Raw genomic sequence first — 14,388 nt, 5'->3', positions numbered from 1 at the left:
TAGATGTGATAGGACATGCAGTGGCTGTTCATCAAAGCAAGCTCAGAGGTGAGGGGTGTGTTTACAGTAGTCTTGGGCAACCGTGGTACATTGGCTTCTGCTCCAGCTATTTGTGTGCCTTTAACGCAAGTGTCTTTGTCCTGCGCTTTTGTGAATCAGTGAGAAGAGACTAAGTCTGGCCTGTGACAGTATCTGGGACTGTAGGAGTGTGGAGGTTAATTCAAAGAAAGCTTTTGCCTCCTCAGAAGCTGGATCCATAGGATCACTTGTTGCCTACTGCGTGTTTTGCAATACAGAGTGTTTCCCAAGAGTGGTGGTTTAATGAGCTCTTGCTGGCACTTGACAAACTGTCCTGTTGGCTTCCTGCTAGATGCATATGCTGCAAATTAAGAGATTGTTTATGCTATAAAATGGGACAGCCTTAAATGCTCTTTTTTGTGTTCTGTTCTGCTTTGCTAAGTGCTGCTATGATTTAATCCCTGTGAAGTCAGTGGGCCAAATTGTTTTTTCCTGGTGTAAACTCCATTAAACCCTGTGGAGCTGCATATTCTGTCTCAGTGGCAATATGTAGGCATAAATCATGACACTGCCCATCCTACTGAATCCTGTAGAGTGACAATATGGTCAGCAAGGAGATTTGTTAATGATGATAAAGTTAGAGACATTTACATGTAGACCAGTGCCTTAGGCATAATTTAAAACACATCAAACAGCTAGTTTGTCTTGTATTTCACAGAGGTAAGGTAGGTTGAGTAATCATAAAAAACTGTCTAAGCTAGCCACAGATTCTTGCTAAACTATTAAGTAACTTTTTTTTCCCCCCCTTTTTCGCCTTTCTGTTTTCATTACTTTTGCGCCTATGAATCTGAGATGGAGGAGAAAATGTGCTGCTAAGGTGGTACACTTGGTACCTGGGCAGGGCCAGCTCCATTTGCTTTCCAACAGTCCTTGGTGCAGATGACCTCGGAAAATGGCCAAAGCCATCCTATGCAAGCAATCCCTCAGTAGCAGCAGAAGGCGGGAGAGGAGGTATTGGCAGCATCCCTGCATGTCTGGCGTTCCCAGCCTGGAAGACCTAAGGGCGGCAGTGGGCAGCAGCCTTTGCTGACACTTACAGAGGATGGTGGCCACCCAACATGGGCTCTGCTGTCTCTTCCTCCTCCGTGCTGCAGCCACACATCTCCAGTTGTTCAGCTGGAATAGAAGGGTGATGCACTAGCTACGGTTAACACTGGCCACCAGTGAGACTGTATCTAAGAAGGCATTTGTTATGCACTTAAGAAATGAATGTGTTTGGGTAACAATTTGAGAAACCAGTGTGAAGTGTTAACACTTAAAAACTTAAAACACTGAAAAGCCTGAACAGTTGTCTGACTGGCAGATACTTGGACAGAGAAAGTTTAGAAAGTTAAATAACCCTGTAAAAACCTATCATTGATGTGCAGGGGCTAATCAGGCATTGCTACAGGAGTGCAGGCAGCTATTTCCTGTTACGTTGCTAATTTGTATCTCCTGTTGATTACTGAATTAACAAATGAGTCAAATTGCTTTGCTTCACGATGAACAGTTGACCAACAAAGGAACTCCCAAGGGATCTAAAGGACTCTGCTCCAGCTTCAAAATGGATATTTCTGCAGATATTTAGAAAAAAAGAAAAGAGAGCATAAAGCAGCCTACAGAAAGTCACACTTGCAGAAGTAGGTGGCTGACTGGAGCTAAGCCACTGTTCAGCATGTGGCCCAACATGTCTTAAGCAAGCTGTATAATACAAGAATATTTGCATGAACATAGTGGCTTTTTCTAAAGATGAAAATGTGGAGTGTTTAAAGGAGAAGCGTCACTTTCCTCACTGAAGGATGAGAACAAAGGAGAGACTTGTTCTGCTTGAGCATTTCAGACCCTAGCCAGAAGCAAGAGTTTCTCTTCATCTAGGCAGTATCAGATCTACAAAAGGAAGCAGCCTGGTTGCATTGTCCTTCAGGAAGCATGTAGAGCACCTTCTGATGTTTCATATTCTGCTCCCTGAATCCAAAACATATGGATGAGAGGGGCCATGCAGGGAACCTTCTTGTCTGGCCTATAATTGCATGTCTTGTTTGGTAACAATTAGTCTTGTCAGTGACAGGCATCTGTTAATTCTGTGTTTAAGAACCCTATCTAGGAAGACTGATGTTATGACAGCTGCATGCTAATTTTCTTCCATATTTAACATCTTGAATGAATTCCCAAACGAAGTTTCTAGCTATGCCAAATAGTCAGTTGTTGCAGCCTTGAAGCTAAGCCGAGAATGTACCTTCCAGCCAGTCCCAAAATAGGTTACAAAATGCCTAGGACAACAAGAAGTGATAAAAGCCAAAGTATCTTGCACAGATTAAGAAATTTCTGAATTATTAAAATCCACTGCATTTTATTTGTGTTTCTCTAACATGTTTAGTTTTAGTTTTCTAGAAACTGAAGTTACTTGTATGCTATTGTATACATGTTAATTTAGCAGTAAGAATTTGAGCTAGTTGATATCTGAAGTTAGGTCAAAAGCTTTCAGAAGAACTTGAAAATTTCCTAGGCAAAAAGAGGAAGGAGTTTTTGAATTGGTAATAAATTTGGTATTTCACTATCTTTGTAACTCTTGGTTAAAGCAGCATGAAAGCTGCCAACCACCGTACGGTGAATGACCACAGTTACTGCCCACAAATTGTTTTGAATTTGCTCCAGCATTGGAGTGTGAATGTTTTAAGTAGTAATACTCACCTGTGAGTACCAGCTGTGGGGAAACAACTGAACTGGCACTGTGCCGTAGTTAAAAACTTACATCAGTTCCAGTTAAAATTACTGAATTGAGCTAGCATGAACACTCCCATAGTTCTGGAAAACTTAATTGGACATTAATAAGAATCTGCACTTAGGGTCCCTGGTACCCCAGTCGTTTGCCCAGATTCATAGAGAACCCCAGTGAAGATGAAAGGTGAAACAAATTGCTTTGGCTTTCAGCTTGAAGTGGCAGAGGATATGATGTATTTCAGTGAATATTTCTCATCTGTGCTGCAACCTACCTGCCTTCTCTTAGATCTGTTTCTGTAGTGCAGAAGCTACCTGGAGACAGCTTTTGGACTAGAAATCAAATATGGCTGTAAAAACTCCTTATGAATAAGCTTAGTCTGTAGCAGTTATTTTTCATACGTCGAGGCTCATAGGATGTAAGAGTGCAAAACATTTATTTGTTTATTTATTTGCTGCTGTGACATGCAGAGGAAATAGATCAACAGCCTGAGGTAAAGTAGGACTTTTCAGTGCACTTTTCCTAGGTGGAAGTTAGCTCTCCACATGTCACTTGAGCTGGACCATTGTAGTGTTACAGGCTTTAAATTTTTTTCAGCATCACCAAATTTATAACCATCTTTCTCTGGCCAAAGGGGGTTTGGAGGAAAAAAACTGCTTTGTATTAAGTCCTTCTTAAAGACCTGCATGCCTCCAAACTCCTCCTGATGTTTCCAGAGCTGGGCCTTCATGATGGAAACCCTGGAGCAACTCCAGTGTCCTCTGGTATCACAGCTCTAGTAAACCTTCCTAGCTAGATTTATCCACACACCTCATCTTCTAGACACTCCTCACTTTTTTTAGCAATTTCTCCAGTGCAAATGGCTGTTGTGGGACAGTTAATGAATCTTCCATGGGAGTTTGTCTTCTCCTCCCAGAACTCTCTTGCTTTTCTCCTTCCTGACCACAGTTAATGTGCTCTTTGCAACCTAGACAGAAACTTAAAGGGCTGCAGAGATTGAATGAGCTCTGTCCTGGATGCCAGCCATTGAGTGCCCCCTCCATGCTGATCCCAGGGGATAACAGGAGCCAAAGAACTGGAAGGTCTGATCCTTGCATAAGCAAGACATACAAGTTATTCATAACTGAACTAGTGAACCCAGAACCCTTCATATCTCTCTGGTGAAATTTGGATGCATTCTTTAATAAAGATTGTGGGAATGTCTCTTGAAAGCCATTCTATAAATTCCTTCAGATCAACTGTTACTTTTTGAAAGATATTTCTTGAAGTCTTTCAGAAAGGCAAAGGATACAGAAGGAAATGCTTACATACCTATTTTTTAACTTCATTACAAAAGAGTAAATATACTGTTGAAAACTTGAAATATATTTAGTTGTATCAGACCAAAAGAAATAAGCACATGCGTGCTACCTGCCAGGCTGAACTGTTTAACTGAAGTTGAGTACTAGCCTCCAAGGGACCATTTTTAGAGTTCACTACACTGATCCTTCACTTTTCCAGGCAGTGCTGGAATGCTTCGCCTACCACTCCCTGTTTTTCAGTAAGACTGAAGGCATTAAGACCACCAAGGCTTTGTACCTTTCTGAGAGTTGGCTCAGACTTTAGTATTATTTGCACCAGGGATTTTGGAAATACTTGTTATCTTTGCTTGGAAGCTTACTTTTCTCTTGATAGTAACATTGGCTAGAAGAATATGGGAACTGCAAGCTTATCATAATTAACTGATCAGTCTGGAGAATTCACACAACAATGAAAAATGCAGCTTTCCGTACACCTTGCTTAACCTTTTTACCCAAATGTAATATCTCATTTCCATCTAAACCATGCAGCTGTGTTACAGAAAATCTCTGTAATGGGGAGAGAGAGAATATCATATATGATGAAGATTGGCCGTGTGGTGTTTTATTAGGAGTTTCTAGAGCATTTGGGAATTAGTGAAAATATTGAATACATTCTTTCCTTGTGGATGGACCAGACCTCCTATAATTCCTTATAATTATGGCTTCTATTTTTTTTTTCAAGCTAAAATTCATATTAGTATTCTCAGAAATAAGTTGATACCCACTTTATTGCTGTTTTGCAACCTCTATCTGAAATCACTGGACAATACCAGTGTTTAAAAATGCTCCGATCGGAGTTTTGAGTATCTGTCTTTTACAGACTAGACCAAGCCTATCATAACTGCTTGAAGCTCTCTGTGTGTGTTGCCATATCTGAAGCGTCTTAACTACTGCAGATTAAACACTGCAGCAGAGAGGACGGGAAATGAGAGCATCATTTCCCTCTCAAGTGCCAGAGAGCTACGAACAAGAGAAAGATCGGTTTGCAGCAGAGTAACCGCTAGAATTAATAATAATCATTTGAGCTGGAATCAGCAAGAGACTGGGGTGTAGGACAACCGTCTAGGCTTCCTCACCAATATGTACTTGTGATATAAGCATTCTCTTAGTGATAAACACTCTTTACCAGGATCTTTACACCCCACCACTAATTAAATTTAAAGTATTTCTTGTGCTCTACTGAACAGACAGAGGCTTCTGGCCACCTATTTGCCTGTGCAGCTGTATTTAAGCATCTGTGTAATATTTGTGCTACCTTGATGACAGAAGAACCTAGGATAGGAAGGAATTACCAGACTCAGTGAGTCCAGTCCTCTGCTAGTCGAGGATTTCAACAACCCTATTGGTATATTTATCATACCCTTTTTTAAAATAGGATAGACTGTTTGCGTTCTTTGCTCCCAGGTAAGCCTGTTCCAGAAATTCATTCATGTGGTGGTTGAAAGCCAATCTTCTAATTGCCAGCATAAACTTATTCCTGGCCAATGTTGTAACTGATCAGTATCTGCTGGCCTTGACCATTGCTTAAGTAGCTCTAGCTCACAACTACATGTTGTTAACCCCTTCTCCACACTTCCCACACTTTTCTTCATGTTTCCAACTGGTGAGCCGCAGGTTATAGAAGGAATTGTTCTTACTGGTCCCTGAAACCTTGTTCTATGCAATCTCATTCTGGGACTGTGGCTTCATCTTCAAGGTCATTCTGCATCTCCAGGCGTGCTCTTAATTAATGCTGTGTATTAACTTTGAATGGTTAGAGTATTTAATCAGAGTACTTCCTATTGTACTTTCTTTGCTGAGACAAATAATGAAAATATCAAGTAAAATTGGTCCCCAAGCCTCCCTTAGACAAAATCTACCCTTTAGCCTCTCCCAGGCCTACAAGTTCATTCAGACCAAACTATTGTTATTGTACCTGCTAGCCAGTTCTGCCTTGTTTTAATTCCTCTCCCTTTCATTTTAGCTAATAATTTCCCTTGGGATATTATAAAGGTTTCTTTTTTTTTTTCCTCTCTTTTTTCTTTAAACTAGTTGCCAGAAAGTTGGGTTTATCCAATGTTCTTTGTCTTTAAAAACATCTTTTATCAAAGGCAGATGTCAGGTTAGTTTGACACAGTCTGTTTACCCATACGGTATGTATATAATACTCCATTTATCTCCAAATTTTTAATTTTTCTTTCCTTGAATTGACTGTGAAAGCCTTAGGTTACTAAGTAGGTCACAGATCCATAGTTTCCTACATCAGATTTCCCCAACGTTCTCATTCCGTCTTTAAATACAGCTATTGCATGTTGTTCACAAGCTGCGTAGCATCATCCTCTTTTCCCCATCATGAGCCGAACCATTTATTAAAATCCTTGCTCTTGAATTTCAATTTCATATGCCAGGTTTTAAACGTTGAGAGCTAAAGAAAGTTTAATCCTCTGCTGAGGGTTTGCACCCACCTCAGGCATGGTCATTTTCTAGTCATTAATTGCTGTCCTACCTCACTCTTCCCACTTGAGGACAGAGTTCAGCCCAGCTCAGCTGTGTCCTATGGGCTACCTTTACCATGAGCTTTCGAGCCTGAATCTATTTGCTGTGGCCAGTCATTGGTGGTACAGTAAGTGGAGTTGGGGATACCAGGAAAGACTGGTAAGATATTGGGGGATACTGGTAAGATATCCAGTTGGGGATACTGGAAAGACTAGCTGTTAATCAAGCATCTTACCTTAGCTGAGACAGACCCAGGTTCAGTTTCCTTGCCTGAATGTGACAGAGCAGGAGACTTCACCTCTCTCTCCTACATCATGGATGAATGTCCTGGTGCCAGGCTGCTTCTTTTTGTTCTATGGTGTCTCTCATCCTTTTGGCAAAAGTAAAACAGCACAATGTAAAAGGATATGGTTTCATTCTGATACAAAGCAAACTCTTTTTGCGATCTCAGAAATGTTGCAGAATGGAAATGTGATTTTCCATATTGGTGTAGTCAGTGTATATTTACCGAGGTGAGGACTGCCTGTGCCTGTCAGAGTGCTGCTTTACTTGCTGAGGATAGTTATCAAGTGATGCACAGAACTGCTGCTCCTGCTAGAGCTGAAAATGATGCCCTGCAGTGGTCTTAGTTTGTCTTGGGTACATTTAATTTTGCTGTGTTGTCTTCTCATGTAGAGCTGGAAGGGATTTTTTGCTCAATTTATCATTGTTAGTAGAGTGGCAGGTGGAAACACACCCTCTTGCTGTAGTTTGAAAAAGGAGGTGGTTACACAGCCTACATAGTGCTTGACACTTGATAACACTTGACATGATTGTGATGATTATTTGGCATTTTTTGAAATTGGTGAGAAAAATCTAAAACGGAACACGTTCTGAAGTACTATGAAAAACAGAATTATAAAAGGAACAGAATCCTCAGTTCCTACTTTCTCCTCACGGTAATTTTGCCTTTGCAGTGAGTGGCTGAAGTGGTAAGAGCAGTGCTGGCTAGAAAGTAATTAAGGCTTCTTTGTTAATTAAACAGAAAAAAAGACATAAGTGACATTTGCATTTGTTGATGGCTTCTTTACGGTACATGAATTGCCGGATGGTCGATGTTGATGTTTTCCAGTTGATTTCCTTTTGGTTTCTTGGCTGGGATTGTAGCACAGATTATTATTGTCTCGCACATCTGCTAGAGGATGTGTTTCCATTGTACCTCACCACTCACAATCACGTGAATAACTTCCATATTGACCACTTGTACGTGTATCACCGCAGCGACGTGAGAAGAGGCATTCCTGTAGGCGTACAGAGCTCTTAGAGGTGCTGTATGTGTTTGTTTTTCTCACCAACTGTGCCATCCATGCGCTCTGCGCCCACTCTTAATTGAATGATGAGTAGTGAGGGGCATGACTTAGGAAGTATGCTTTCTTTCAGTTTTTAGTGGTTACATTGTAATTTCTCTTGTGAGTCACACATCTGCCTGCCAGCAAGACACAACATCGCAGGAGTAATGGCATTTTTCTTTGGTGATGCTGTCGGTAGCTGAAGGTGCTGAGCAGGTTCTTAGTGCTTGATTGTTCATTGCTAGAAACCAAGAAGAAGGTTTGGTGCACATTTCATATGGTGTAGTTAAGCTGTTCACATAACGGCATTTTTCCCCTGTGCTTTTCTGAGAATTTTAGCATTTATCTGAGGTTGCTATTCTTCTTGTTTGCAACAAGCTGACTTTGTATTTTAGTGTCTAGAGACACTTCTGTTTGCTAGATCAGAAGCAGCTATCCGCTTAAGAGGTTCCTGTCCTTCCCAGACAGAAGTGGTACACATTTCAAGTCATGAGTGTCTGTATGTGTGTGTGTGTGGAAACATGACAGAGGTACGCTGCAGTAGAGAAAACTTATGTTAAAAGATTTAAACCAAGTGTTGTTTAACCCAATATTATCAGTCCCTTTTTTATTCCAGACAGGTTTATCACAAGTGTGTGAATAGAATAAATCAAATGTGCTACTGTAATGGAGCTGTATAGGCAGACTTAGTCATGGAAGGATTTTGTACTTGCACAGTGTAACATTTGTCTTAATTCTGTGCATACTCTCTACAGTTTTCTTGCTAGTTTTTGCCTGAAAGGATGGTGGTTACCCAGCCTGTAAGATGACAGTTTTACATTACTGCTTTTGAACCTCTTTGGTAATAAGAATCCCTAATTCAGATCCAAATTTGAATGTTTAAAGAAAATACATTTCGTATGGTTTGGCTTGTTACTGCCCTTCCATTTAGTACTAGTAATAGAGAGAATTTCAATGTTAAACTTGGCTGCTGTGTTTATGTCCTTAGGCTTTGCATTTGAAATTACCCATTCTCTAAGGTAATACTCATTTTCTTTGCCCCTTCATTTGTTTTTTTAGCTATGCAGCTGATGTTAATGCCTCTGTGCTCTTTGGGAATAGTTTGATGGTTTGTAGGAGCAGATCCAAAGGAAGTCTGCTTCCACAGTAAAAGAAGGAAAGGGAGACAGGATATGGATGCTAAACAGATCAGCAAGCCATACATCCTTCCTTCCTTCCCTCCCCTGGTTAGTTTGGCAAACAACATGCAGTAGGATGTCCTTTTTCACCTTGGATCCTTTCTGTGTAACTTTTTTTAGTTTTTACTATTTAAAATAACATGTAGTGTTGCTTACCCTACCTACCATCAGCAACACATTCTGCCAATAGCAAGCACTGTAAAAATGGGCAAGACTACATAGACCTGCCTCTGACAGCCCTATAGATGACAAAGGAAGAAGAGAGATGAGGGTGAAGGGAGGAAAAGACAGATCATCTGGACAAAGCAATATAATATTCTGTTTGCCTACTTTGGGTGGTGTTATCCTGATTTCTCCCGTTCATGTTGTGTGCTGATTGTTTTACCTTATTTTCCTCTTCCTACATTTATGCATTCTTTTAATTGCTTACGTAGGTTAGCTTTACTTCCTGTTTTGTAAAGGACAAATACGTTTAATTGTCTCCTTGTAAAATCAGGGAAAAGGTATAGGTTTTTTTCCTCATTAGATAGCTACCTGGGATCAAACTCTAAATCTTTTTGCCACTGCAAAATCTCTCACAGGTATATGTTGTTTGGAGGTATGGGGGAGAAGCACATTAACACCCAGAAGGCAAGTAAAAAGAGCACAAATGGTAAACTATATCCTTGACATCACCTAACCTGCCAGAAAATATGTTATTTAAAAGTCAGTTCATGGTTTAGGCGTTGGCTTACCTTTTGTGAACCCAGGATTTGACAGTGGTGGAAGTCAGTAGGCATTCATGCGGATCCATATACAGAAGAGGGACTTAAAATGACTTTAAAAAGTCCAGAGGGCAGGAGAAGATTATTTGGGCATGGTGGAAGAAGAGAGGTAAAAGCATAATAAAATAAATAGACATTGCAGACTCCTTGTTAAGTTCTTAAATAAGATGAGTGGCTGTTTGATGGAGTGGTATAAAATATGTTTTGTCTGCAAAGATGGTAACTCTTGGGATATCACATGTTATGTGGGCTCTGAGATATCAGGAGGCACACCTGACTCCTGGAGGCAAAGGTAAAAAAGCTTGAGGGGAGAAAAGCGGTAGGACCTTGGTTCTGCAAGGATAGGGAAGTGGCAGAGTAGTCAAGTCTTTGGCATTTAGGTGGAAAGCGTCACCTTGATGCGAAGCTTGGCATAGCCATCTTAATAACATATGGAAGAATAAAGTATTAAGATGACATTGTGCTGAATTATTTGTATCTGTCTCTCTGGCTTTCCTATGAACTCTGTCTGCCATGTTTTGTCTTCCCAGGAAGGCTTCTTATGGGCTATAAGGTGCTCTTTTGGGCCTCAAATTCTTGCTGAGAGGAGCTAGTTCTGCTCTGCAGGGACAGGGCAACAGCAACACCCAGGCAGAGAGATACTGTTGTCCTTCACAATTTCATTATTGCTAACACTCATGATTTTACTGCAAAATGATTGATATTTCTTTTAATTACCACCTCAGTCGCAGGAGTCAGTGATTAAATGAGAATCTCAGCTTTCACTTAAAAATAAATCTCCATCATTTGTAGGTGTTGAGGCAGACTTTGAAAATGTGGTAATGTGGTGTGAATTATGCCCTAGAGGCTTAGAGGCTAGAGAACAAAGCAGCAAATTAAAAACCCCTTCATTTTATTACTACTTTATCATCTGAGGTTGCTAAAAATCCTCACTATTTTTTTGGTGGCTGCTGTATGATTCAGCTACTTGGATTGATAATACTGCAGATCAAAAATCAGAGAAATTTGCTTCACTTCTAAGAGTTTTAATTAGAATTTCCATGCAAATATCTCTGCAGGCTTTAAGCAGCCAGTTGAGGAAACGTAAAGAGAAAAACCATCATTTTTATATGAATGTTCAGCATTGTTGGATAGATCTTGAGTTTACACATAAATGTTATTGAAAGCTACAATCTGTCAATAGGTAGAGTAGGGCAAAGCCTCTAGTTTTCGCATTGTGCCAACTACTATGTACATGGACTCCAAACTTAGTAAAAGTGGTAAACTGCTAGTAACAAAGGGGTTTGTCCATATTACGAGCTGTGGTGTTTGTTCAAAGGCAAAATTCTCTTTTCTTCTTAAATCTTTAAGGGATTCAGGACGAATTTGTGTCAGACAATAGTGTGCTCATCCAAGGAGAACTACTAGGTGCATTTAATTGTCCTCACTGGTTGTCTCAGCACAGAGTGTGCTGATTATAGATAATGCTACCTTAGAAAGCATGTTAGCAAGAGCGTTAGGTTTATTTTTGTAGGTCAAATATGTGCGTTGCTTCAGACAGTCTTAGATGTCCATCTGCTGTTTTGAAAAGCAGAGTTTCCAGGCATAGTTGCTCCTTGCTTTGACCTCCTGTGTTATTTTCTGGGGGGTGTGGGGAGGATCACAAATTTTGTATTCCTTCTTTTCCCCTACAGTAATTCTACCAGTCACTGAAAGTATTTGGAGATAAAAGCAAATTCTTTTCCTGTTCCTGTCCTCTAACCCTCTAATTTATTTATTTGTTTTCTTCTGAGTGCAGATTTTAGTAATGTGCCTGATGTCACATCCAGCTTGAAAAGGAGCAGTACTGATGGCACTCTGGACCAAGTGCCACACAGGGAGAAGACTGATCCACCTTTCAGGGTAAGAACATGCGTGGCATAACAATCCTTATGAACAAAAAGACAGTGGTGCTGTAGTGTTAACGCTCTGCATTTTGTGGGAAAGAATTTAATGTATGGCACTAATTTGGCAAAAGATTACATGCATATTAGCTGTACTTAGTGTTTTCTTATCTTGAGGTCACTCTGACAGGCCAGCATCTACGGCACAGCTCGCTGCACCTCCAGCCACAGCGTGATGCGTGCAAATGGCAAACAGGCAGATACATACCAAATTCATCTTTCTGCATTGCTTGAACCCAGTTTTGCAGAGAACAGTAAAGCTGCTGCTGCTTTCTAACTGGTTCAGTTTGGTTAAGGTTTTCTTTTTGCTGATACTCCTAGGGCTTGTTGTTAAGATTGCAGTGACCATAGCAACACTCGCTTAATGTCAGTAGTTTTAGACTGGACTGCAGACTTTGAGAGGCGTTGTGTTTGAGACCCCAGTGATTTCAACTCTCTAATTTGGAGAATTTATATGAGTCTGCAGTTCCTGTTTAATTTCAGCTGGAGTGATGGATGCTCAGATCTCTCAAGTCAGGACTGAGTCAGTCAGGAGGCAGAGACTCTCAGAATTAGCGTCCACCTTTGAATGCATTGGTCGTCAAAGAGCCATTTTTTGTTCATTTTACTTCGAGTCAGTCAAATTGCAACTTGTGTCCAACTCAAGTGCCTGTTGTTTTGAACACCCCCCAGCTGCTAGCATAGGTTGTGTTGTCATGATCAGTGGCTGTGATTTTACTGTCGTGATGGCATTGCCATTCTGACAACAGAAATGTTTTTGTTACTTTTGTTGATGAGTTGGTTGTATCTCCAAGTAAATGTGTGATAACAGTTGTGTTACACTATTGCGTAACAGAAATTAAGTCAGGTTTTACAGTTCTGGAATATATTACTGTCCTGTACTGAGTCGTACGAAAAATTGGTACAGATAAGGCAAAATGTAAAAACTCAGAACACCAGAACAGAGGAGATCTATTGTGCTTCTAGCCATACTTACCCAGAGGAGCTGAACCTCTCTTGCTTTTGGAATTACTTTGTAATCTACTTCAGCCTAATATAGGTGACTTCATGCAGTTTTCCTAGAGACTAAATAGAAGCCCAGCGATGGTGGGTCTTCAGCCCATCTGCTGCTGCGCAGGGGATTCCCACAGAGATTATCTATATCCTGTGTAACACATTGCTTATGCTCCCAAAATGTCTTTGCAACCAGACAAGTATAAACTGGATTTTTCTCTCCCTAGGACACATTGTTCCTTTGGAAGGGGTAACATGGATTTCTCTATTGTCCTGTTTTAGGGCTTCTGCAGTGTTTTAGGGGCAGGGATTTTTTGCAAGAGCACAGCGGAGGTGACCCCACGTCTTGGGAAGCCCTGGGGGCTGGCTGCATGAGCAGGCTGGTGCTTGGCCAGGTTCCCCCGGGCGCCTTGGCGTGCCCTGCTCGCCGGGGGTACGTGCTGTCCCCCATACACTGTGTGGACATATACAACTGAGCTCCTGTCCTGCTGGAGGGGAGGAGATTCTGGAGCATCTGCTTTGCTTTAGCAGAAAAACAGAGCCGCTCCCGATTGTCTGTGTCAAATACAGCAGATGACAGAAAATTAGGGAGAGTTCAGCAGGATTTAAATACAGAGAACAATTCACATACACTAGTTGTTGCTCTGAACGCACTAAATTTGCTCCAATGCTCTAAAATAACATGCCGCAATTGAAGCTCAAAAAATAAAGAGGAGGGGAAAACAGGGAGGTCTCTCCCTGCCCTCTCTCCAGCCTCAAATCTGTCACGTCTAGCAGTATTAATGGCTTGTGCATTGCTAAAGTAACTGCCCATGCCATATTGCAGTTCACTTCTTGGGTTGGCATGCAGGTTTGCTAATGTCATTTTAAAAATTATCTGAAGCTGTCCTAGTTCTGCAGGTACAAGGGAGGGAAATGGCTTGGCAATCAGAGGCAGTCTGACTTGAACTGCAGCTGTAAACGAGTCTGTGACAGCTCTACAATTTCTGCAAATGGTTTGTAATTGATTGCTCTCTTTCTCATGGAGGGTACCTATTACTGTCAGAGCTTTTTGTCTGACCCTTTTGATTTCTCCAATAGATACAGAATTAGAAAAACTCAAAGCTCACAGTAAATTTAGGTAGTGTATATTGTATGTGCTTTTGTGATTGGGTATAAAAGGAATTAAAATTAATTCTGCTGTTATAGCTGTGATTTGGGACTGCTTGCCAAATGAACAATAGCTATTGCTAATAAAAGACAGTTTGAGGAAATTCTGCAGCCTCAAAAAGCATAGCATCTGGATTTGGGTTTGGTTTTTTTTTTCCCCCTTTGCCTTCTGTTTCCTGCATTGCTAACTTGACCCACGCCTGTGGGAGAGCAGTAGGGCAGACACCTCAGCGTTAGGCGATGTCGCAGAGGTATGGGGGAGAGCAGCTCTGTAAGCACAGCTCCGTGGAGAAGACGTTGGTGGCGCTGAGAGGTTCTGAGCACAGCCTGGAACAACAGGCAGTTTGGGATTATTTCAGGGGAGAGACAGCTAGAGATGCTTACTTCCCAGTTGACAGCAACTGTAGATGTAATTACTTGTCTCTGAGGGAGCAGACTCCTTTGAAGTTTGGTTGATTTTTGT

At 41.1% G+C, this 14,388-nt stretch overlaps 1 protein-coding gene across 1 annotated transcript in view; it reads left to right on the top strand.

The window, feature by feature from the left end:
- TIAM2 (T-cell lymphoma invasion and metastasis 2) overlaps positions 1 to 14,388 on the top strand; it is a 90,485-nt gene that overhangs the window by 46,229 nt on the left and 29,868 nt on the right. The window contains exon 13 of the mRNA XM_010285320.1: positions 11,639 to 11,742. Coding sequence (XP_010283622.1) covers positions 11,639 to 11,742 — 104 coding nt within the window. The remainder of the gene's footprint in view (positions 1 to 11,638; positions 11,743 to 14,388) is intronic.

The sequence above is a fragment of the Phaethon lepturus genome, unplaced genomic scaffold (genome assembly GCF_000687285.1).
Source record: "Phaethon lepturus isolate BGI_N335 unplaced genomic scaffold, ASM68728v1 scaffold4944, whole genome shotgun sequence".
NCBI classification, from domain to species: Eukaryota; Metazoa; Chordata; class Aves; order Phaethontiformes; family Phaethontidae; genus Phaethon; species Phaethon lepturus.
Note: the sequence above shows the minus strand (reverse complement) of the source record. Positions and strands in the feature narration are given on the sequence as shown.